At 43.2% G+C, this 24848-nt stretch overlaps 3 protein-coding genes across 7 annotated transcripts in view; 2 read left to right on the top strand and 1 right to left on the bottom strand.

Annotated features, from left to right (window-relative positions):
* The first annotated feature begins 152 nt into the window (after window positions 1-152).
* Window positions 153-1890, top strand: LOC136349272 (tubulin polyglutamylase complex subunit 2). Of its 3 annotated transcripts, none has more exons than XM_066300718.1 (4): window positions 153-279; window positions 798-1263; window positions 1312-1474; window positions 1525-1890. In XM_066300718.1, the coding sequence occupies exons 2-4, from the start codon at window positions 802-804 to the stop codon at window positions 1845-1847; spliced, it is 948 nt and encodes a 315-aa protein (XP_066156815.1). In that variant the 5' UTR covers window positions 153-279; window positions 798-801; the 3' UTR covers window positions 1848-1890. The 3 variants fall into 3 exon arrangements, with proteins under 3 accessions (XP_066156815.1, XP_066156817.1, XP_066156816.1); XM_066300720.1 differs by lacking the exon at window positions 153-279 and having other exon boundaries at window positions 802-929; window positions 987-1263; XM_066300719.1 differs by lacking the exon at window positions 153-279 and having other exon boundaries at window positions 802-1263; window positions 1312-1453.
* On the bottom strand, window positions 1868-6206 carry Uvrag (UV-resistance associated gene). 2 transcript variants are annotated; one of them, XM_066300686.1, is made up of 10 exons: window positions 5343-6206; window positions 4394-5261; window positions 3963-4199; window positions 3741-3918; window positions 3506-3685; window positions 3303-3457; window positions 2766-3005; window positions 2530-2652; window positions 2178-2423; window positions 1868-2126 (listed from the first exon to the last, which is right to left on the bottom strand). In XM_066300686.1, the coding sequence occupies exons 1-10, from the start codon at window positions 5445-5447 to the stop codon at window positions 1978-1980; spliced, it is 2481 nt and encodes an 826-aa protein (XP_066156783.1). In that variant the 5' UTR covers window positions 5448-6206; the 3' UTR covers window positions 1868-1977. The 2 variants fall into 2 exon arrangements, with proteins under 2 accessions (XP_066156783.1, XP_066156784.1); XM_066300687.1 differs by having other exon boundaries at window positions 2530-2625; window positions 3741-3906; window positions 5343-6127.
* Window positions 6207-6614: 408 nt separating this feature from the next.
* The window catches only part of Ccn, a 35494-nt gene continuing 17260 nt past the window's right edge, over window positions 6615-24848 (top strand). For both annotated transcript variants that reach the window (XM_066300714.1, XM_066300716.1), the window contains exon 1: window positions 6615-6782. The gene's annotated coding sequence lies outside the window, so the exon portion shown is untranslated. The remainder of the gene's footprint in view (window positions 6783-24848) is intronic.

Here is a 24848-nt window from a genome sequence, read left to right on the forward strand (position 1 = left end):
GCAGCTAATAGCATTAATGGCAATTACATAATCGAAAATCAAAAATTCCATTAAAAAATTTTAAAAATCAAGAAAAACAAGCGGAAGGCCGGCAACAGCGCAATGGTGAATGACATTTCTTCCATTCAAGACATGCGCATTGGAAAAGCAATATGAACTCGCGGCGGGAAATTTTCCGTTATTGATTATGCGATCATCATGCAGTTTTATCGATAATAAGACAAGGCAAAACTTCAATAAGGCCTTGTTCGACTAAAATTACATATTAGCATCCTTTAGGTAAGTGGTGAAAGTAGTTATTTTATGTGCAATGCTTACTCAGAGTATACTAGAGCACGGGTCAACTTTGTCCTGCACTTTTTAGAATTGTTTTCAATAGTGTTCCTTTCAAAATACTTAAAACCCTTCGCGTTAGTTCACTAAAGTATTTTAGAAGGCAATTTTGAATAAACCTTAGCGAAAAATAATAAATAAATCGAAATTATTGGACATTGTTTGAGGCGCCATCTTGGTTATTGGAATTGTAATACAAACATCACGACATTAGAAAAATAGAGTAACTGTGGTTAGTTTGACTTTGTTGTGTGTATAAAATGTAGACAATAGATAAGACTTATTTATTTAGGCATTCCAGTTTTTCTTGTTTAGCTTTCGGGTAAAAATAAAATTTCTCATAATGTTAATGAGTACATCCTACAAATAAATGAAAGCAAACTGATCACACAAATCACCACTTTCGACACGCGCCTTTCTAAAAATAAAAAACGTCACCTCACCGCCGCATTTACCTATTATAGAAAAATGGGATTCGTGGTGGATAAAGTATCGGAGGACTCCTTCTATGAAAATCTACTGCTCGGCCTCTCCAAAGTCCTGGAGCGCAATCCTTGCGTGTCAAAACTGATCCTCAGACGCATATCTGGAGTGCGGTTAGTGGTACCTAGCTCGCTTCAGAAATCCCCGAATTTATTTCTATCGATTCACAGACAGGCGGATATAAGAGCTTGGGAACACAACAACGGAGTGATTCTCCCGGAAGATTTGCGTTCCTTTTTCTCCTCCACTAACGGGTTCCTTTTTACTTATGAATTTTCTTATGACTACCGCAGCCCTAGCGATGAGGAGAAGGATTTTAGATTAGGGTCGATCCAGATAAATGCTTTAACTGATCTTACCAGGATTTTTGGGTATGAAACCAAGAACAGTGCACAAGTTCAGAGCACCGGGAAGACCTGGACGCTAACTTTATCGAGAGAGAGCAAGGTATAAGCGTTATTAGTTTATCCAGGAAGGAAAACGTAGATCGTGCAGGTTTTTGAGCTGGCGAATGTGGACGAAAACGTCAATGTGGTTTTGGTTTACCCCACCTCCTACTCAGCACCCACTATTTGGTTCTACTGCAGCGGGCAGAAACAATTCACATTTCTGGCAGACGATTTCACCACGTATTTTCGTATGTGCATCGCCCATTTAGGTGAAAGTCAAATACTTCATAATAATATACTCAATAGTCTTTGTTTCTAGGTATACCCTCCTGGCAATACGCTTACTCTAAAGAGGGCGTGCCCGAATGGTCAAGAGAAATGTTCAACGTGATCGCTCCAGGGATCCTGGTGGATGATCGAAACTTGCTGGATGCGCATAGCTACAAATACTGCATCGAGAACGTTAACAAAGTCGACTCTAATATTTTTACAATGGCGCAGAGCGGAAGCAACGTGGCGGTACCCGCAGAGCGGGTCCAGAGTAATGTGCGACAGCCGGACGTTAGGAGTATGCGGGAGAGACAGAAAGTAAAGACTGTTCCGAGGAGGGCTGTGAGTTGCAAGAACAAGAAGAGTGTGTGAATGTAAGTTAAATTCATACCTTCAAATAAATTATGATATATAATTTCGAATGTGACTCAACTGCGCATATCGCAACACCCTCACTACAAGCATCACTATAAAACCGTGAAATTTGGCAACTTCTTGGGTCTCAATCGAGTGGCCTATGGCGCACCAAATTAAATGACTGATTACTGGACAACAGGCGATTGGTCCTCTCGGTCAATGGACTGGATATGTCCCGCAAAGACACGCGCAAACACTCCTTAGAATCCCCCGAAGCGAACAGAGCAGAATCGCCTAGAGAGTAATTGTTACGTAATTTTAAGAATCTGCTGAGTGCTTCCTTACCTGAAAGCCACTGCTCCAAGAGGCGTGGCTCTCCGAGGGACACCGGAACATCCCTAAAACTAATATCACTAGTGCTGTTTCTATCACAGGCGACGAGGTCTTTGTAGGAGTCGTCGTCGATGCAAGAGTCCACAGAGCGACTGATTCGTGGACAAGAGGGGGACGGAATTGGATCCCGATTAATGTTTATGGAACGCGAGGGCGCCAAGGCGTCGAGGTTTGAAGAAGGATCCAGTGGATCTGTACCTGAAAGTTCAGGGGAAGGGAAATTGAAAGGAGACTATCAAATAAGCCCGATCAAAACGAATATTAAAAATAATTCCGATTCAAAATCAAAATTTCATCCATTTACCTTCTTCTATAGAATCCGAATGAATATAGCTCACATGAATTGACTTAATTTCCTCAATTCCTAGTCCAATTCTAATGGATTTCTCCTCCTTAATAGCTGAAGACATAAAAACATTGAACAAAACTAAAATAAACACTTACACAATAAATAAAATAAACATCAATCCAATATGGCCACCGTTGCAAATCAATGTTATGTGCATCACTAAGGCCATCTTGGACTCTTATATGACCTACCGCTCTCCCTATCGTCAAATCGGTATCCGCTAGAAGCGCACCTATGAAATAAATCCTGACTGATTTGTCGATTCAGATACGCCTCTGGCACCGCTAAAGTCTCGCTCGATCCCTTGACGTTGCGCTCCTTTCTGCCGCGCTTCGGAGACAGTTTAAAAATATTGAAGGACCTTTTCGGCTGGGCGCCGGAGCTGCGCTCCGGCACCAGACGTTCCCTTCTAATTGCCTCTTGAATTCTGTCTAGAAAGAAATTCTGCAGTTATATCTCAATCATCAGCTAAATAAACAAAAAAAAAAAAAACGAAATTAAATACAGAGTGATCATTACAAAAAAAAACCATAAGTAGGCGTTGAAATATCATACACGTCTTGGATAATTTCATGAGGTCTCACCTGTTTGTTAGAACTTTGATGATAAATACATGGCTAAATCATCGCGCTACGTTCACAGTTATTTCAATGACCACCCGTTACATTTGGTTTAATAAAAAAAAAAAAAACAACAACTTCAAAACAAGGGCTCTTGGTTTTTTTTACCTAATAACGGGTCGTTTAAGTTAGAACTCGATAGGCTAGAAACAGATGACGGGCTAACCAACCTGTCCAATGATACAGTGCTGTCACCTGTTAACGTCCCACTGGTGACATTGGTGGATGCGAAAGTCCTGTCAATTTTGAGGTGAGGCGCGTATCTGTAGGAGTTGTCAGTGTTACCTGTAAATACTCAATAACCTTTTTACCTTAGTTTATCAGTCAAATTGGCGCCTAATAAAAAGCTGCGCAGATGCTTCAGTGTCTCCTTTAAATCTACTGTCAAATTGTGATGCAGGTACCATCTGAGTTGGCTGATATTTTTATTGAGAAGGAATACTGCATAACTGAAATGGGCGCGATCTTTGCCTTTAGTGTAGAGGGGAAACCTACGCACCCAAATGTTAAGTTACTCTGGAGCAAAATTTCAATTAAATTACTTACTCGCGTTCCTTATCTGGAATGTCAGGGTAAACTTGATCATAGATCAGTGATCTAGACCCAAAGTGCCTCATCGGGTGCCTTAAAGGAACTTGCAAGATCATTGAGCACATGACCAAGACATGGCAAACATAGCCTAGCACAACTGACACACCCGGGTCTTGGCAATCTAATAACTTGACTTTTGACAAAATAATTTTCCACACATGTCAATATATTTCTTACCTAGAAGCAACTCTGAGTCAGGCAGATGTATGCCCAGCATAGTGTACTTATTCTCATTGATTTGCTTATCAATGGGATAGATAAAAAGTAGTTCTTTCAACAGATCATGTTGTCTCAGCCACAGCTGTTCACTGACCAATAGGAAATAATCTTTAAGCTGAGAAGTTCTTTGTTTGTACTCTTCCCATTGATGAGATTCTTTGCTCAAGATGTGGTAAAGTGACATTAAATTCGAGTCTGAAAAAAAGAAAAATGTATATGTGAGATTTTGAAAGTACAAGTATAAACCATCTTTTTCCGAATTATCTGACCATCAAAAGTAAAGGACATTAATTGTATTTTTCAAATATGGAAAACCAAACTAGATATAGAAAAAATAGTCAAAAAATGTCCAAAATATTCTTGTATAAATCTAAATAGAAACAACTCACTTTTCTCTTCATTGTCTTCCACAAACTTAGACTCTATCTGCTTCAACCTCCTCAAATTGGCACTCATTTTATCCCTTTCCTCATAAAGCAGCCTTAGTCTGAACCGACAAGTCTCTATCTTCCTGCTAAATTCAGTCATTTGCTTGCGTTCAAGTTTTGTGGGCTTCTCATGCAACATTTTATTCAGTGAATTCATTGTCAGCAATTGAGGAGCATATCTAATGCTACTGCTCATAGCTTGTAAATGATCCATTTCCTGCTCTCTTTCGGATGCTTTTTTAATTCTTTCTTTGACACTTTTAACATCCTCTTTTTTGCTATTGATTTCCCTTTGCAAATCCTGCAGTCTTTGTAGTTTTTCCAAGGTGTAGCTAATAGCCACCTCCCCCTTAAGAGCTTTCACTGCCACCCTTCTGTACAAAACTTGCTCATTACGAGCTGTTTCTATCAAATTCAGGTTTTTCTGGAAGGGCAGAGACTTTTCAAGCTCCATTTGCACATAATCCTGACTAGTAAAGTAAGCACCTTGCATGAAGAATATCACAGTGTTGGCTTTGAAGTATTTGGGCTGCAGAACAGTGATTTTGTTGCCTAGATAAACAAGACCTGAGAAATTCACTCCCCAAGTCAAAACGATTTGATCTTCATTTTTGGTGGTTTTCCACACCCTTATTACTATCCCAGACAAGTTGGTTTGTATAGAAGGATTGAACCGAAGCTCTCCCCATTTAGGGTGCTGGCCCTGCACAGGCTCGCTAGTATAGAAGGGGGAGGACATTGGGGTGTTATGTAAGGTGAAATAGTAAGAGGCTTTGCGGTCCTCAGAAATGTTGTAGGTGAAGATTTGGTAGATGTGACGCAGCCGGAGCTAGAAGCACCACAAAAATGAGACAATTTAAATGAGAAATCTGTCCAGTTTGTTAGTATGGGTCAACTGGGAGGCACTTACCTGCTGGGTGATGAGACAGGCCCATTTGCGGCATCTTTGCCGGCCCAAAGCAAACTCAGCGGCGGTAAAATTCATGGAATTGGTGACTTCCGAGGATTTATCCATGATATCATCCCAATTCTTTCAATTTCCAAGTGAAGGAACATCACCCTCTTGAGATCGTAACGCAGAAATTTACAATTAGAGTAGCAAATATGAGGCTGTGCCCTTTGGTATTGATGATCGAGGCGTCTTTGCGACCTCAAGCACACGTTTTGTTATAAATTTATCGAAAAAAAAAAACTGAAATTTCGTATTTCTCGATAAAAATTCTGGAAAAATTATGGTTGTTTGATGTTGAAGCGAAATGCTATTGTCATTGTCAAGAACAGCTGATTTCTTAGTATTGAGTATGTCGAGACAAAGGCGTATAGATGGCACTATGGTTTTGTATTAGGAATGAACAAGAGGGTTTTAATAGGAATGGGGCAAAATGGCGACTAAGGTAGGCGTGAATTTCTCAGTGAATTCGACATGGTTGAATGCGTGCAAGAATTGTAAATTGTTTGTAATGATTAGGTTACTAATTAAGTTTCAAACCAATGAATTCAAAGTAATTCGTACCAATTCATTAGAATATATTTTAAATGAGAGTAGGGAATGTATTGGGAGTTTTCTTCGGGGGCTATCGATCGATCTAGTGTTTAGAGGTCTAACCGAGGCTTAATTAATAATAAACCCTTCCAATGGGCCCTTTTCGTTGTTGATTACCCCAGTTCAAAGGCTTACGCCGCTATGTAGTTTATCATGATAAAATTCGCGGTTCTTGCGTCCGTGATTACCATGTTTACCATCTGCGGCCCATACGGGCAATTGCTTCCTTAATTAAAACGAATAGATTTGAAATTTATGAATGTTCCAATGAAAAACGCCCGCTTGCTGACGAAGGAACAAAGAAAAATGAGAAATGTTTTCAATCAAAAAGAAAAACTTCGTTGAGATGTGGACGTCGACGTTTCCCTCTAAATAGGTATAAAAAGGTTTTAAGCTTGGGAAAATTTAATTTCCCGAGGATCCGGATTGCTCTGCATCAGAGAATCGAGGCAAATAAGAAAACATTTTATTTGGACAAGAGCAGTCGGGTTCGTCTCCCGGACGGGTCCCAAATTTTTAATTCCCTTCGTTACACATTTCACCATTTTCAATAAAAAAAAAAAACTTTAATAAGTATCTGCCTCATATAAAGCTCATGCGTAAGACCGAGACATCAGTTTTCACCCCCCAAAGAAAATATTCAGTCGTCAATCGGCGTCGTCCCACGTAACAGCGTCGCTGCCGAACGATTCCGATCGCTCGAACGTGGCGATTCGTGTCACGTGACTCGGATTTAAACTTTACCGCCCTTTCGATCTATTGGCATGATTGAACTTTGAACTAGCGCGAATTCGGCCACCTAAGAGGGTAAGTTCAGGTTATTTTTTTACCCGCACGTGAAGGAGCGTTTGAGCAGTAATCCATTATCTTCAAAAAAAAATTGAATGAAACAGGCTCAGGTTCGTCCTAAAAACCGAATTTTTCGCAGGACCCTTTCTTTGTCATTGATAAATCTAATCTCATATTTTATGCCCGGTGACGTTCCGGCTCCAGTTTCTTTTGCTTATAAATAGATATCGATGCGTTGTTTGTCTGGAAAGTGGAATTAGGACTAGTGCAAACCGAAAATGAGTGTTCTGGCCCTAAAAGTCGCTGCAATTGTCTTTAACATTTAAAAGGGATTTCCCTTTGGGCGCTTGAAACCTACACTTTAACCTTTCTAGATATACTCTGTTATTAACTCAGAGGAAGCAGTTTTGGGTTCTATAATTTTTAGTACTTTCCATTATGTCCTGTTTGCGGAGAAAGAGGGGTATAAAGCCGGTAAAGTGCGTAGCAATTTATTACGAGAATTCGCCAACTCCGATCCCTCATTGCCCTGAGTGACTAATCAACCCGAACTATCATTTTCATCCTTCTGAGAATCTTAAGGGCGTTCCATGACAGACAACGAGGAACCAAAAAGTTACTCTAGTTGTGCTGAGGCCCTTCTGAGTCTTCCAGGGAGTTTCCGTGTGCGGAGTTAAGCTAAAAAAAAAACATTAGGTCTGCATTGCACATTACCCGGAAAGTGAAACTAAAAATTGCCCTTCGCGTTCTGAGGCCCCTCTGAGCCTCCCAACAGCTTTTAGAGAGGGGAGCTGAGTTTGAATAATTCGTAAACTGTTCTTCTGCATCGTCCTAAAATGCTACGAGCAATCGAAGTTATCATATTGAAATTTCTTGGTTCCTCTGAGACCTCTCTGAGTCCGATCGGGTCGTTTGTTGTAGTGGCTCCATTACATATTTAATAATAATTTCCACTGAAGTTTCCGCACATATAAAAGCATCTAATTTTAAAGTTAAATGGAATAAGTTATTACATACATCGGAACACATACGAGTATACGCAATCACATCTAAGTTTGGTGTGTGGGTAATGTAATGTTGAAGTTGAATAATGAAGTTAGTTCAGATAGATATTATTTGCGTTTCTCTGTAGACATAAATGGGGGATAAATCGATTCATTTAAGAAGGCTCTTCTGATTGATTCATTAAAGCTCCGTGTCTTGAGGGGTTATTTCACGGTTTTCTCTGGTTTTAAATGTACTGCAAATTTGCGCCCAGATACGACCGATTTGAGGAGCCGGACAAAAGTTTGCTGTATCGACGAATTGTTAAAGTGATAATTTAGCATATTCTCTAGTAGAAAACTCAAGTTTAGACACGTTTTATTGATGATAATGTCCCATTGTTTTCTGTCGAGAGGAAAAAAGGTGTTTCATTAGAAAATTAGGACTGAAATGGAAGTTATATACTCTATCGAACTACTAACTTCGCCAGCGGAGGAACTGTGGTTAAAGTTGGGGTAGGATTAGAAGTCTCTTCGAGAATATGACAATGGGGAAGTTTTCAGGCCATTCAATTCTTACAAATATTCACAACACTCAACACTATTCTTCGTGAGCGGAGATTAAATTGGGAAATTTTATTGCCAGTTTTGAGTGGTTCTAAGGGTCTTCATTAAACCTCGATTAAAGTGAGTTTCTCAGCGCATTCGAGCCGCACCATTCCCTACAAATTATCTCTGTAAATTAATTTCGCGAAGTTAAACCAGTACCCAACTTCAAATTTGAGCATCTTCAGGTCTCAGTAGCGCATGACACCTGTCAAAGCTGTCACGTCAATTGCCACTTGTCTATCTAGCACTTAGAGCTGTTGCATTATTTCGAACGCAGTTGTGGTGGCTACGTACTCCTCGAATTTAATCCAAAAGCGAGTTTAATACAGAGAAACACAGAGGCTCAATAAACAGGAGTTGCATTTAGAGCAAACCGAGAAAACCACTTTAAAAAATGGCCGCCGGGGTTTGCAGCGTTGCAACCGTCTCTTGGGATTTCGAGGCGAAACAGGAACTTGGTAAATAGCTTCTGCTAGGTAAACTGCAATATCCTGTCTTAAGGCGGTTTTTAGTGTGTGAGTGAAACCTGGAATTCGCTAGTTTTCCTCGGATTTGTCAAGTGGCAGTTGCGGCCGCAAATCCGGCGTAAAAAGCCTTTCGTTGAGTTCAATTGCAGTAAATTCCCCTGAAGAGTATTTACGGTCAAATTCAATTAAAAGAGTGTACGAAATACTTCGTTCTCGCCTCTACAGGAATTGGCAGCAAATTCGATTCCTTTGGTTTGGGGTAATGGACATTGTCCAAGCAACAAGCTGCCATTTGCAATTAGTGCCCGCACGTCTGCAGCGAAATTAATTAGATTTGCGTTTTAGGCCGGAGCAGCCCCCGATCGGGATGTTTAGGGTGGATTTTCGATCTCTGCAGATATTCAAAGTTTCCCTCCGTTTTCAGTAATTCCGCGGTTATTGGTTATTTACTGAAATAGTTTCAGTTCGGTTGCGAAAGATTTTCTGCATTACCCTCATCACTCTGGATAATCCCGGCAACCAGGGACACCCCCTAGCGATCATTAGCTACATACACTAACCCCCCTGTTATTATTTATATTTGTCCTATCTTCACCAGAGGACTTTTTGCTAATCCTCCTGCCTGATTACGTTTTCGGATTTAACTTTTTGTCCCAAAATTTCCATTTGTCCCGTCCTGGTTGGTGTTTAGGACCCGCTTTTTTGGGGGTGTAAATAATTAATCCTCCTGGACACACAGTTTCCATTATTGTGGTCTAATTAGCTGGTCCAAAAGTGATTACTATTATAGATCCTGTTAAGCTGCACGTAAACTCTTGCGCCTGTGTTTGTCCGGATAAAAACCACTTTCGAAAGGAAAAATCGGATTTCTAAAGGTTTTTATCCTCCGTAAAAAATTAAAGAAATCCGACAAATAGGAAAATTTCAAGGGGTCTTTTGAAGAGCATTAAGCATTCTAACGAAAACATTTATGGGCAGTTTTTAGGGGTTTTAACTCTTCTAATCGAGGCCGGAATCGACGAATTTCAATAAAAGTTTTCAGGAGTTTTAACCCGCTCCACTCTCACTCCATTCACAAATCGGGAAATTTCAAGGTGGGATTTAAGAGCGTAGAACTCTCTTTAAGCACATTAATCTCTATAAGTTGAAGGTTGAAATTCCAGAGAAGCTTCAAGAGAAATTTTAGGGCGTCAAACCCTTCTCATAAAAGCTGAATGGAAGTCGGTTTTTCAAGATTTTTAGCTCGTCTATTGTCTATTAATTGGGGTTTTCAAGCTCAATTAAAGTCAGCTTCGCCAGGTTTTTAAGCTCGTCCATTCTCCACAAGGTGGTTTCCCGGCTCCCCAAAAACGTGATGCAAGGTGAGGTCATTAAAAAGTGACTTCAGACGGGCATATGTCCGATTTCGATTATTCAAGAAATTCGGGAGATTTCGGGGTTCTCCGCATATCACCTATTTATTACAAAAAATTGCAGAACTGATTGAAATTGATAATACCGTAGCAGCCGCTCGAAGTGTCCCTCTCTGCGAATGCCCACGTCACAACGACGAAGCGATGAATTTTTCGCCCGAACCCATCGTGTGACCCCGCAAACGGAAATCCACCGGACTTAAGTCGGGAAGGCGCGGCGGACATGAAGCTGGGCAGGCATTACCAATTACTGAAGACCTCTAAATCGTAAATAATCGCAGTCGGGCACGTGTCTGCGTCAAGCTTCTCCCTTAAAACGAGTCCGCCTTTCGTTCGCCCCACCTCGTCGGCGAGCTAAAAAAATCGCCTTGTATATGCTGCGGTGGAAATCTGGAAATTTAGGTTTAAACTCTGGGGTTCTTCAAGTCTCTGCTCAGAATCTTAATGTTGGATACGTTTACGGGCATTTTTGAGGTACTCTCTTCTCCATAAGTTCAGACGGAAATCGGGAAATATCAAAGGAAATTTTAAGGAACTCGAAGTCTCTGCATAAAATCTCAATTTAGGTCGTCTTTCGCGGATTTTATCTCACAATATTCTCTACAAATTGAGAATAAAAGAGTGATTATTATTACAGATCCTATTAGGCCGCACAGAAACCTTTGCGTCTGTGTTTGCCCGAATGAAAAGTAGTGGAAATCGTGCTTTTTGTGTGATCCATAAATATTTTATAGACGGCGTTTTTACCGGAGGTATCACGCTCCATAAATCCGGGGAACATTTCCATACGAGTTGGCGGGATTAAAAATAAATTTGTTGGAAAGATTAGGACGTTTTCCTGCTGTGCCATCCTGCAGCTTAGTCAGCGTCATTTGTCTTAATAAGCCAACATAGTGCTCAAACCTCATGTGGCATTTCAACCTCCCCCAGGGCAGGTTACCAAACAACTTTCGGAGGTTTATAATTATCTCCCGGACGGTCGCAAAACAAAAAGCGAGGTTAAAAGATTACCTCGAGGTCGAATAACGGAGTTATTTCAACACGATCCCTTCGAGAGTGTTGATCGATATCTCGAAAGCTGATAAAACTTCATAAAGACGAGGTAAACTTCGTTTTCCGGAGGGAGTTTATAAGCGTGTTTTGTGTCTTTAGTGGCGGAATTATTATTTTATCATTCGGAGTTTGGCGGGCTGCTCCATTCAGCACTGAGGGGGGCCGTAACTTATAGCCGAAACGTCGTAGGGCGAGAGTAATTTTTTTAATCGGAAATCCGGACATATGTAATGAAGAATTATGGTTGAGACAGATGAAAAATGGTAGAGCGATTTCATGCCGCAACGGAGCGTTCTCCACGCAGAGCCCCTTGTTAAACTGGAACAAACCGCGGGCGAGGGACGCAAGCAGAGACATATTGAAGCCCGCGATAGTCGCCCGTTAAAAAGACCACTTTGTTTTGAAAATTTATTACTACTACTAACCGAACCACCCCCGCCACTGACTTTCCAAGACGCAGCCCTTTGAAATAATGTTCCAACAAGTCACGGGCGTAGGAGGCAGAGTTGCTAATTGCGATTTAAACAACGACAAAATTTAATCCTCGATGATTATTTCAAGCTCAAACTTGGGATGTAGTCAACCCTTGTTTATAGAGGGTGTTTCACGTGACGAAGTTTAAGGGGTGGCGGGAGGCATCAATAAAAACTTTTTTCTTAGGCGAACGTGTGCCCGCAAATGGGCAGGAAAGGGGCACTATGGTTTTGGTACCTACAATCATTCCTTGTTCGTGTCAGACGTCAATTTGTCGATAAAGGGGCGATGGGGCACGGTAGCCGCTCGGAATGCTGACCACTGGCTTGCGCCCTCGGTGCATAGACTCGCGGACCCTACGGAATACCCCAGAAACAGCTGCGCACCTGGCCATTATTCTTCCTGAGACATCTTTCTTATTGCGCGTGGGCGTTTCGTCGGCCAGAGATCTGAGATAACCCCGAAGGAAAACTGTTCAGGGTGTCCAGGTCGGGACGACGCGCGGGCCAGGCGGCAGGGCCTCCTCCTCACACGCGTTGGTGCACGTCGGCGAGCTCTCCAAATAAGAAATTAGCGTGGTTCTCGTTTTGCAGGCGTTAAAAATGAAATTCGCATCGATGTCCTCCACTACGCCCTGTATACGTCAGAAATGCATAAAAATTTTCGTCACCCGACTGCGCCACTGACGTCTGCTGGTTCAAAGCTCAAATATGTGCGTGAAAAGATGGAGGTTCGTTGCGCTGATATTTTAGTTTGATTAACCGCCAGGATCGTACCGAGGGAGTTCTGAAAGGGATAATTTCAGGGCACCACTGTATGGCCCTTGATTAAACTTGAAGTGTCATCCCCTTTTCTTTGAGGTTTTGCCCTTCTCAAACGTGAAATCAAAGGACGCAATGACATTTTATTCCGAGCTCTTTTAATAATATTGCCAGGATTAATCGATAATATATCGACGCAGGGACCCATGTCGCTTTTAATGGACAAAAAAAAATGATGAATTTCCACACGAAAAGCCCCCCCCCCCCCCCTATTTAGGCTCGTCTAGGGCGACGCATTCTCCCCGAATCGCATACGTGAGCATGTGTTCGACATAAGTATTAAATCTGAAATTTTCCAATGTCGAGGTTGGTCTGGTCCAGATTTGGCAACAATAGACGTTGCCATAAAAGCGCAGTAATGAGAGTGCTCCGGGACAACAATAGCTGCCCATAACAAGAAACTAAGAAAAATATCCCTCCATGATGAAACTCTGAAAGCGTCTTTTTTAGTCCAGAATAATTCGGAGTTGCCTTAAGGCGGACGCTCGAGATGATCGAAAAATAAGACAAATGAACTTGACTCCCCTGGGAACCCCTCCGATTGCTCCAAGTTTTTCCGCATTCACCAGCACCTGTGGGAGGCATTTCCCCACCACACACCTTGTTAAACTTGAAAGGAATTTGTTTTGATTAGCAAAAACCGGGGCTGCATTTAGGGCGAAAGCCGCCTTTTAACGGAACTCCGTTAAATAATCCTGTTTCCGAATTAATACCATTAACGGCGCTCCCCGAAGACGTCCGAGTTTAGAGGGAACTTTTATATAAAAGGTTTATCCAATTTTAAGTTCGGAGAACGGAATTGAGTTAGGTCTAGCTACAGTGCAGCTATTTGCTAACGTCGCTGTTTCTCAGCGTTATTGGCTTTGTTTTCGACATAATAATCCTCGATTCGCAACCTCCACATGGAACGTTTTAAAATGAATCTTCGGAGATCGTTCGGTCGGAAGTTAGACGTTTTTCATTTGGCCCAAGATCATCTTCGGCAACGACCCCTCAACCCACAAGTTTCTGCCTCGCAAAATTGAAGAGCGCGCAAAACCTTCGAACTCACACGAAAACCAGTGGCGTACCTGCCTCCCCTGGGGAGGAGGGCGTTTTCAAGTGCACGTCGACGCAAATCCCCGATTCCCCTGACTTTTTTTTTTTTTTTTTTTTTTTTTTTTTTTTTTTTTTTACCCCCCTGGGGGCCCGCCATTGATTTGGAAAGTACGATTTTTCGACGCCGAGTTTCGCGGAGAGTTCGTGGAATTTTCAAATTATGCGAGAAACGGCGGCGCCTCTGTTTATCGAATGGCACAGAAACTTTTCGAATGCAGAGCGGCGCGGAACAATTTGCCCTTTGCGACGACAACACGCCCCTGAGTCTCGGGACCCGGTCTCGGATCGTAGCCGAAAAATATCGATTTTTTTTTAGGAATAACGCACCGAAAGGGGTGTTTTTAAGGACAAATTCCCTCGACTCATGTATAATTTCATTTACGATCGTGTCTTGATCGTAAAATAAGCAAAAACTGCGGTTCATGCAGTCGAACTGAGCTTAGGCACTGAAAAGACCGTAAAACTGTATCGAGTTTTTATGACCCAGAAGCTGTGACGACAAATTTACGAGTTCCCAGATAATCGCCCTTAAACTCCCTCACTGTCATACGGAAATTCGCCCTTAAAGACCTGGCGAATTGAAAAGTTACAAAATTTGGTTTTCCTCTCGACGATCTTATCTCTCCTCCCGCGAACCGTCGATTTCTTTCCATTGATCTTGGAACCGACACGGGCCTCGATCCTACTTCCTCAGGTCCACCTTCACGGCACAAAGCCTCGACGGCAACAATGGAGCATTGTGCCTCTTGCCGATTAACCCCAAAGAGCCATAACGCGAGGCATTATTGTCTTGAAATGTCGATAAACGATCAAGACTGTGACTGGTATCACACGCGAGGTCTTCCGTGAAATTTGAAGTCCCCAGAAGGCAAATTTGGGCGAAACGGCAAGCGCAAAACGGCCTGTTTGCGACCGAAATTGCTGATGGGAAAGGAGTCCGTAATACGGGTGTCCCAAAAATATACTGACAAACTCCAAGTTCGGTGGTGGCGACAAACGTCAATGCCTCGAACGAACGTACACCTGCAAATGAGCCGCTTGAGCCGAAACGGCTTAACGTGCTTTTGGTTGTTGCGATTTGATCGTTTAAGCGTTGCATGGTTGACACAACCGATTTCTTAAAGTAATCGCTCGAAGTGTTGACCGTTCGCTTCAATTCAACGGCCGCACCGTTGGCCCATTGGCTCGCGGACCCTGTAGAATAATCTGGGAACGGTTCCAGACGCGTGTGCTATTCTTTGAAAGAAATTTCTCTTATTAGTTTCGTGGACCGGCGATTGAGGACAGCGCCAAAGCGAAAAATCCGGTGTGCTCAGATCGGGAGGGCGCACGGGCCAAGCCGCAAGACCTCCTCGCGCAATCCACCGGTGCGCGTCGGCAACTTTTGCCAAACGAGAAACTGACGCACTTTCCGGTTTTACGTGCGGGCATTTATTGAAGAAAAAAAGTTTGCGTCGACGTCTCCCGTCGCCCCTCAAAGCTTGTCGGCATGCTTTTCGGACACCCGGTACGTTCAGTTGCAATATTGATACAGCCAACAGCAGAGCTCATTAAAATGGCGAGTTTTAATTGCGAGACCGAGGCCTTGCGGCTGTTGGAAACATGCAGAATGCTTTTCTCTATTGGCCGACGAGGGACGGGAGTTCTCAAACAAAAGTCCCCCCGCATTATATGAAAATGGCAATGTAATATTTGACCCGGCCGGGCTCTAATTCGGCCAATTTTTCCCCGGCGTAATCGAGAGGCACCGAGGATGACGATAATTCCCAAATAATTGCCCTCTTCGACAAAGACTTGACCTGAAGTGAAACATAATGAAATTTTGGCATTGAAAAGGGCCAATCCGGACGGGCTGACAAGTTTAATTCGATCCCAAACCACTAACGGTCTAAAATTGTTTTTGCTGAATTATGAGCGATCACATATTCTTGCGGGGGATTTATGATATACACAAACTCATAAATAATTCCTCTAGGGGCTCCGCTCGCGAATCCCGAGGTGTTAGAGCAAACAGAACGAAAAACTGCACCCCATTTCGCATGAAACAGTCTTCATGCCGCATGCAATATACTATTGATTTTATGTTAATAGCTAAAGTATTATAAATAACTTCGTTGAATGTTTGTGTCGAGCCGTTGCAAAGCGGGTCATTAAGGTGTTGCGAGGTGAAAATGGCTAAATGGGGTTTCGGCCTAAAGTTCCCAAAGAATTCCGAAATGTTCTTGATATTCAGTGGGCTTCAGTTCGTTAAACCTCGTTTGCAAGTCCATGGCAAAGAATAATGTTTAGGTCTAATTTCACCATCCACTTGTTTCCATAATTCCGCTGAAACGCGCGGACTTTATGGAAATTTAAGTTGCAGAAAGATAAAAATGAATGTGATATATGGAGAACTCTTTGCTCGGTTAAGGGCGCTCCGGCATCCCTTAAACGCGAAGCTTCCCTGCATGGCTAATTTCGGGGGAAAATTCGAGTCGGGCTAGTTCAGGATTTTTTTTCCCACCTAGGCCACCTCCCCGCATCATCGGGCCCGCGAGTCGCCCCCCGAAACACCCAGTTCTGTTTCGGGTTGTTCCACTCTCCGCGATTACCCTCAATTAAAGTCAAATTTCAGGGATTTTCATTTGCAAAATTTGCGCTTTTAGGGAATTTTACGAGAATCGCTTTTCAGGTAATGACGATACACATTCCTGCGTCGATATGTTATCGATCGAATCCGGCAACATTGTTAAAGCAATTCTAGATACGTTGTACAGTGCGGTCCCTAAGGGTGTACCGATGTCAAACGAGCCGATCCTCCCGATTATTCTAAGGCGAAAGTGCTGTATGAACGCGAGTCCCGGAATGACTCATTTGCGAGATACAGGGCGTTAAACATGTCACGCTTTCCTTCGTGTTTCTAAAATCGCCCAAGATGCTTTACTGCGAATCGGAGCAGCTGCACATTAGTACGTCTCTGTTGTGTTTAAAGACAGATGCTGTGACCATGGACGTGCGGAGGGGTCACCGCGTTAATTTTTATTGAAGATGGGGGCACGCCACTGGCATTTTCAAAATCGGACACGTTACATGCATCACACCAGTTGTCGAAAATGGCCGCCATTCGCGATAACGCACGCCTCTGTCTTGTTCATTGTCATTGTCATTAAATATGCTTATCCCTTTAAGGAACCTCTGCGCACGTCCGCGGCCGCGGCATTGCCCCTTAAACTGAAGAGAACTGTGCCGTGCAGGTATGCCGAGCTTCGATAAAAGATTTTTTTTTTAAATATATTTAACACCCTGCACCGCGGACACGGCTAATTTCAGGACACACCTTCGCGTAACTGTCCGTTTCGAAATAGTACGCAGCTCCTTAAAAACCGTAACACCCTTCGGGCCTGCCCAGCCCCCACGCGTACCCCGTAGCGAGCCGCCTCGAAGGGCTTCGAGCGCGACGCTGGCTTTTTAATAAACAAACTCGCAAATTTCGCCCCAATTACCCACCTATAAGCCCATTTGCACCGCCACAGGTTTGGCCCAGCGCGTCTGCGTTCGTTTCTTCGAAAAATAATCGGAAAAGTTTTCGAAGCAACATTTTTGAACTTTATTACTCGCAAGTGCCAGTGGCGTGCAAGCAATCACAATAATTGTGTCGCATAGATTTCGTAGGTAAACTGCACATCCGCCGAACGTCTCCCCACCTAGACGCCTAAATTCTCCATTTAAATGGAAATTTATTCAAACGGAATTAAGACCCAATCTTAGATGATTTCATACTTGCCCTAATTGGCGTCTAAACCTCGAAACGTCGTCTGTCACCAGCGACCTCTATAATGTACGTTTCAAACATCAACTGCGAACCATTTATTTCCCCTTCGATTGTCATGAGGGAAAAAGCACCAGAAGCTGTCTTATTGCCAAAGCCAAGATATATTTCCAGAAGGGAAAATCAATTTCTAAGCAGAGAGAAATTGAGGGAAATGAGGGTTTGGACTGTTCTTCAGGTGTCCCTGAGCAGCTGCGCACGTCAACTTGCTATAAAATATGTGTTGCAACATACGATAAGGAAACATCGCACATCAAGTGCAATTTTTCATTGCCCCGGTGACTGATCACGTCTCTACGTCCGATAAAGATGATAGTAATGAAAAATGTACATTCAAATTGACTCCTTACTCAATGCCTCACCGCTGACTCAAATTTAAGGAAATCACAGCAATTGAGTATCAGTCACGCGCAGCAACGCGGAACTTAATGTAAATTAATCAACATAACAATAATAAATTAGCGCGAATGATCTATGCGTAGATACGACATAATTATCGTTCCCGGGCGTTTGTGACAACGTCCACCGTTTGAATTATTTGTATTGTTAATTATGTGCATATTCGCTAATTTTGGATATCACTAAAAAACTAGATTGCTACAGAACTGCTTGAAATCGTTGCAAACTAATAGAACGGCCCCCGAGCCCGCCAGACCTAGGTCCGCTTGAATGATTTTTTTTTTTTTTTTTTTTTTTTTTGTTCTCACAAACGGGACGATAAGAAGTCGGAATCAAAACCGACACGAAACGTATAATGCGCCACGAAATGTATCCACAAAAAAATGTCGCCCCAGCGATGTTTTTCCGTTTTTTCCTGCCAATCTCCCGAAAGCTCCGTCTCTCTTGCACTCACATTGACTGCCAATGTACAACAGCATTTCAAGGGAAAACATTGATACACAGCCCCTCGCCAGGGGCGGGGCTCGGCCCGCGAAATAAGTCGCTTTAAAATCCTCAAAAGCCCCTCTAAAGAGGGAAAATTACGTCGTCGACGAGTAATAGCGAAACATCCACAAGGCGGGGTAACTTGTTCCCTAAAATTCCCTGAAATATCGAGTCGCTTGATGATGCCGAAACAGCTTTCCCGAGGGACCAATCTCGGCATGTCGCAAGTTTGGATAATTAATTTGAATATTAAGTTTCCTCGGGTGGAACAGCGAAACGCGTCTACCAGTCAATTGAACTTAAGTTTGGAAAACTGGCAGGCCATATCGTTCATTAAAATCGCGGAGGCACGTGGTCTGGCGCATCGCCGGCCGACTCTCCTAGGACGAGGCTCGGTACACTACTCACGGATTTCACAAATGACGTCACATAAAAATCGCTGGCGCGCCTTTGTTGTGGATATTTGAAGATTCGGCAAAATGGCCGATTCTCAGGAAGTCCATTAGTCAACAATGGAGCTTTCATAACCCAATTGTGGCAATATCAGACGCGCATCACCTCAGGTTGTAGGGTAGCTTGGGCGGTCCTCTATCGGCGTTCCGGTCTTCGCCGGCTACGGATTTGATTTTCCCAACGGGCAAATGCGAAATTTTCAACTTTCAAACGGGCATTTTCGAAACTGAACTTCGGCAAATACGACCAGCTCGATTTCGGAGCGCGGTCAATGGGACGTGGATCTGGCGCGCGAGCGGGCCACTTCGTCGAAATTGCGAAACGGCGTGGTCGACGTTGGCCATCCGAGAGTGGCTGATAATAGAGGCATCGGCGCGTTGTTGCCGCACACCAACGTTACTTGTGCGTTTGCATAATAGGATTAGCTTAGATTTTTAATGCAATAAGAATATTTTCGAACGGGCGAGGCCAGTGCGGAAAGCAGAACTTTAAAGCTTGAAACTCAAAGCGTTGACTTTTTTAATTACAGGATAACTACGTTATATCCGAGAGGCTTTGACTACATTACCGTACGAATCAACGTTAACTACGTCAGTTGACAATTTACGCTTCCGTAACTTTAAAAAGGGAAAAACCGAGCGGTGAAGCACGTTCGCCGTACTTTTTAAATATGTACAGCATTAAGTTTAAGCCCTAACGAGCTAATTTAATCGATACGATTTTTGCGTTTTCTGGACGGAATCCGGCGGGATTCCGAACCCATTTTCTCGGAACCTGAAGTGGTAAAAGAGAAAAACTTCAGGAAACTGATAGCGTTTTGAGAGGCTATAAATTTATATCCCTAGAGTGGCTTCCTGTTGCGTTATTTATTGAGGTGGTGGAGGACTTAATCGCGATTCAACACGGGGTTTTTGATGAATTGTTCCGTGTCTCTTCGGCCGAATCTCCAGTTCTAAACTCGTTCCGCCAGAAGGGCCATTTCCTCTCATCGAGGTGCTTCGCGCCTAATTCAGGTCCTTCGAGGCGCAATCACGACACCGAACGCTAAAAATGAAATATTCGGCCAATTCTCGCTTAACGGCTCTATCCAAATAATCTGGCTGAATGAATGGGCGAGCCCTACGATGCATTTAATTAAAAATGGCAAACAAAGTGTGCCAGAATTATCTCGCATTAGAGGAACCTTTGGCGAATCGATTACAGTTCGAAAATTACATTCGCGTTCGAAATGTAACCAGATAATGAGATTTAAACTCTATCTAAACAGCGGGATCTCTAATCGAATAGCCTTTAATCGAAACACAAACAACTGGAGGCGAAGCCCGATTAAAAGGTCTGAAATCCGTGTAACTAGAGTCGAAATGACCGAATGTAATGAGGATACATAGTTTTGGATTTAGGACGCCGAAGGCCCCCGCCGGGCGGGTACATTAACGAAAAAACGTTCCGATAAACCATCGATGCCCCAACGACCTCTCCTGGCCGTTCTTATCGTGAACGTACCGGACGTCCCAGGAACGCTGGCGCAAATGGCTCACTCTCGACGTGAATTTTTGATTAACGTGAGGTTGGGGACCTCGGACTCAACTGAACAGGGACTCGACCTTTTCGAGAAACGGCTTACCTCTAGTTTCGGAGGAGGGCCCGCCAGTCTTAAGATGCTCAATCGAGGTGGCGCCCTTGGTCGCTTCCGCTATACAGGGCGTCGAAAAGCGGCGCAAACTAGTCAAACAGGCAACGGCGTGCGAAATGAACAAAAAGTCTTGGTAGACATTGATCCGCAGAGCAACGGGAGGTTATTTGCTTTTCGTCTTTCATTTCGCGAAAACTTGCACCTCCTCGTAACATTACAAGCGTCAGTTATTTGACCATTGTTATTGCACAAGTTTTCGTTTGTTACGCATTTTTCCATTCGGGCCGAAGGCAACGGACGCGGCCCCGGCCCGACGGTGCTCCGGCTTATTTTTTCATTACCATCGAGCAGCACTTGCCCCCAAACCAGGCCGGCAGGAATGGGCGCACCCGTGCTGTGGCCCGCAAGATCGCCCGATTTGAACCCTCTAGATTTTTTTTTTTTTTTTTTTTTTATGATATTTGAAAACATCAGTGTGCGGCCCCAATGCTTTGGTTGGTGGCGACGAGGAACTGCGGCTGTGAGTTAATCAAGAACGCCAATAAATCCGAGCGAAAACAGGGATTTTTGAAAGAGTTCGAATATTTTTCGGACGAAAATGCCGTGCCTGCTCGGAAGGGGAAAAAATGCGCTCTGAATCTCCCATGTAATTTAATTTTTTGTCTTCCCTGGAAGCTTCGTTTGTTTGTTCGTTCATGATAAATTAGCAATAAATAGTTACAAATGAGCGTGAAAAAGGATGCTCTTTCATATCTCTGAAATCGTTATTTTGCCATACTTGTTTCCTGAGACTCTTTTGTTCGTTTTGGTCCATACTATTACCTGTTTAAATATTTTATACTCTCCTTTTATCCCTCTGCATAAGTAAAGGAGTTCTGGAATATGAATATTCTGGATCGATGGACTGATGGGGGCAGCGCACATCTGTAGCAGCAGCAGTATCGCACACTGGTTCTTCCTCCTGAACGTTTGAAGGAAAGCGCAATTGATATTTACGATGTAAGGGCAGACCCTTGGTGGGCATTATTGCTCATCTTGGCCCGATTACCAGATTATTCCGGCTAGTAATGCACTACATTACACCACACGTACATGATTTGCAGGAGCGATAGTCTGATTATTCCTGCATGGGCTACGTTGCCTAATTTATGTGAAATTGAGATTTTGATTGAAACTATTTCCAATTGACCCGGTCCCAAAGCTGTATACACCAATATAAATATATGGGTTCGCAATATCTGCCCTGTTTACATACGTATACGTGACAAATCAGTTCCATCTGGGACTACAAAATATCCCGGAAATGTTTTAGAAACCGCATAAAAATTCTCACTGGAAAGAGGAAATTCTAACTTATTTTGCTGAAATTGACAATACCTTTATACACCAGTTTGAAGTTAAATTTGGCCACAAGAAATGGCAAATACACTTCTGATTGGAATTTCATTCGGCTTAATCAACTGAAGGTCTGCACAAAGAGCCTTCTCTTAAAAGGATCCAATACCTAAGTTTTGACCTAAATTTCATCAATTGCGCCCCATATTGATTGCCGCTTTTATTTTGCGGGAAATGAGCTACGAGGCCAAAAAATCGATTCTGCTAAAAGTTTCTAGTTATGGAATCGCCTTCCTAAGTTCTCGCAATCAACGGTTGCTCGTTTGCAGTTGAGCGGAGTTCATTCTGCTGTGCCGTCACAGCTATTAAACCCCGCCCACTGTCCGACTCTCAGATTTTAGGTCCCGCCCCTAAGACCGCAGTACCTGCTAGGCCATCGCAGCTATTAAACCCCGCCCACTGTGCGACTCTCAGATTTTAGATCCCGCCTCTAAGACCGCAGTACCTGCTAGGCCATCGCAGCTATTAAACCCCGTCCACTGTCCGACTCTCAGATTTTTATATCCCGCCCCTAAGACCGCAGTACCTGCTAGGCCCGCCCTTCGGTGCGGAGCGCGACAGCTGCTTCTGCGCCCTACCTTTTCCGTACGTTTGAAACTCTGATTTTATAGGCTCCTTTTCGATGTTGGACTATGCGAAAATAAACACTTTTTCCGGTTTCAGCTCGACATGATTGCCCGCTATAACTAACCCCATTTACGGATCAATTCCGATTTGAATGCTTGAAAAAATCGCCCAGTTTGCATATATACGCCCCCGCTTCCCGAGGGAATCCGGGGATGTTCCATCTTTTTAAACGACCCGGTTTCCGGTGCAAATCCTTCAGATTTCTATTATTTTAGATATATATTTTACGCCACGCTTTTGGGGAGTATAAAGCCCATATAAATGCGGAGGCCCATATAAAACGCGGGTTTTCTTATACGTGTGATTTTTCAGCTCTCACCATTTTTCTGAAGGATACAGTTTTAGTCCTGTGAATATTTAATGTGTTCCGCCTCTGGGCGCGGGTTTGCCCAGAATGGGTTGAAAACGGGCTGCAAGTCTTCGTCACGACGTGAGCTATCTAAATTTTCTTACATTAAAACGTGTTTCATAAACATTGGGCTCCGTATATGGGGCCCCACAACCGGCAACTTCCTTGTTGTTCCGTAAGCACGCAAGTACATTATTAGATAACAAGGGCCCCACAAGTACCCTTTTACGTTTTTCGCATCGTTCGTTAATTTATCTTTTAAAAATGTTAAAGTTGTCTTAAACCGGTTACTTTTTTCCCATCCTGTGCGGCCCTTTGTCCAGTGGCTGGAGGTCCATATTACCGTAATCGACGAGACGAAAAATGGGAGCTCTTGCGTGTCCTCCTATTTTAATAATTACGCAATTCCGTTGGAAAGAAAACTAATATCTACAATTTAGAGGGTTTTGTGCTATAAACGGGGAGTCCATTGTCCTCTAGGTCGCAACATATGATCAGGGTCGGTCAGCAAAAACGATTTTGATTTATTTTACGTTTTTGATGTGTCGGGCCGCTGGATATTGCATCCGGCTTCCATTCACACAGAACGAATGAATTCGGATAAATTCAACTCCGTGTCCACAGCGAAAATCCCTGTTTCAAACGTTATGAAATTTATGGCACGTGTATAGTGTAATTGGGCATTTACACCATTGCCCGCAGTTTGGTTGGACATCGCTGTAGGGAAACTCGCAAGTTCTCGAGTTAGTTCTCTCGAATAACTCATCCCGGATCAGGAGTGCGGAATAAATAAGGCCCCATTTTCGGAACTACTGCGGAAATTTAATTTCGGAGTACATAAAGTTCAAGCACGGATACTTACATCGGTGCATAAGTGGGCAAAGTTTTGAGGGAGCCTTGAGGGCCTTTCCAGAGCATAGTTTCCCTTTAACTCGAGAAAAAATTCAATTAAAATTTAGTCGGAGAGTAAACGCGCATGTTTACCGAGCGGCTAACGCTACTAGTCTGCGGATGCGCCGCGACTATCGGCGCACGCACGTAGTTTTTACAGTGTTGCGTTAAAACTAGCGACGAGGCGTAATAAAGGGTAGTTTTGACTGTTCTAAACAACAAGACAAAGCCCTTTGAAGATGAATTCTGCTCAGGCAATTAACTGAATTAATGTTATCGCACACACCATAAACAACATACTCATTCGCGTTATTCCTGGGGTAATTTAGCCAGTTTGTATCTCGCGCCGAACAAGATAGTTAAGGTGCTTAAACACAGCAGGGGGGGAGGCGAGAACCTCCCCCCCCCCTCCTTCCCCCAACAAAGCAGAAACTTCGTGTATTGTTCGGTTTGAGCCGGAGAAACAGTGGTTACCAAGTCATAAATCTCCGGGAAAACGCAATTTGGCCGTTGTTTTATTTCCTTTACGACCGCAATAAAATCATGTAAAAGTTATTAATATTGCTGCGCGAACTATTAGAGAACGTGTCGACAGCAAGCAAACAAACTTTACTGTAATACGTACTCGTCAGTTTGCGGTAAAACCTGAGCTTTGCTTGTCTTCACGGCTTTCGACAACCGGCAGGCCTTCGCTGAAACTAAATCCGAAACTGGAAATTTAATAATCCGGGAACAATGTCGCATCTATGCCCTGATTTACGGGTAAAGTTTGCACAAACAAATTCGGTAACGATGTTAAAAGCGAGCACCACGTTTAAAGTTGTAATGATATGAGGATGTATCCGCTACAAATTTCAATATTGACTCGAGCCGACGACTCGAAAACATCCACGTTTTTCTGGAAAAGTGGCTCGCTCGTTGTGCGCGAAATGGCGAAGGCGAGGATTCTCGATAAAATGGCGAAGGAAAAACCATATATGTAATCCACGCTCTTGGACGAGTTCTAAATAAATGCTTGAAAATCGCAATTCAAATGGTTCGATGGGTGCCGGCTTATAATCACAAGTTTTACGTGAAATATAGAATTACATTCCCGACACGATGATGCTGTTTAGTGGAGTAATAA

Source organism: Euwallacea fornicatus, chromosome 37, assembly GCF_040115645.1.
Source record: "Euwallacea fornicatus isolate EFF26 chromosome 37, ASM4011564v1, whole genome shotgun sequence".
In the NCBI taxonomy this organism is placed as follows: domain Eukaryota; kingdom Metazoa; phylum Arthropoda; class Insecta; order Coleoptera; family Curculionidae; genus Euwallacea; species Euwallacea fornicatus.

Coding starts and splice junctions, on each gene's coding strand:
- Uvrag (XM_066300686.1), bottom strand. CDS start 5,447: ATGGATAAATCCTCGGAAGTCACCAATTCCATGAATTTTACCGCCGCT. Junction 3,458..3,505: donor AATTTGACTGATAAACTAAG/GTAAAAAGGTTA, acceptor CAACTCCTACAG/ATACGCGCCTCACCTCAAAA. Junction 2,653..2,765: donor ATTTGACGATAGGGAGAGCG/GTAGGTCATATA, acceptor TGTTTATTTTAG/TTTTGTTCAATGTTTTTATG.
- LOC136349272 (XM_066300718.1), top strand. CDS start 802: ATGGGATTCGTGGTGGATAAAGTATCGGAGGACTCCTTCTATGAAAAT. Junction 1,264..1,311: donor CTTTATCGAGAGAGAGCAAG/GTATAAGCGTTA, acceptor TAGATCGTGCAG/GTTTTTGAGCTGGCGAATGT. Junction 1,475..1,524: donor TATGTGCATCGCCCATTTAG/GTGAAAGTCAAA, acceptor CTTTGTTTCTAG/GTATACCCTCCTGGCAATAC.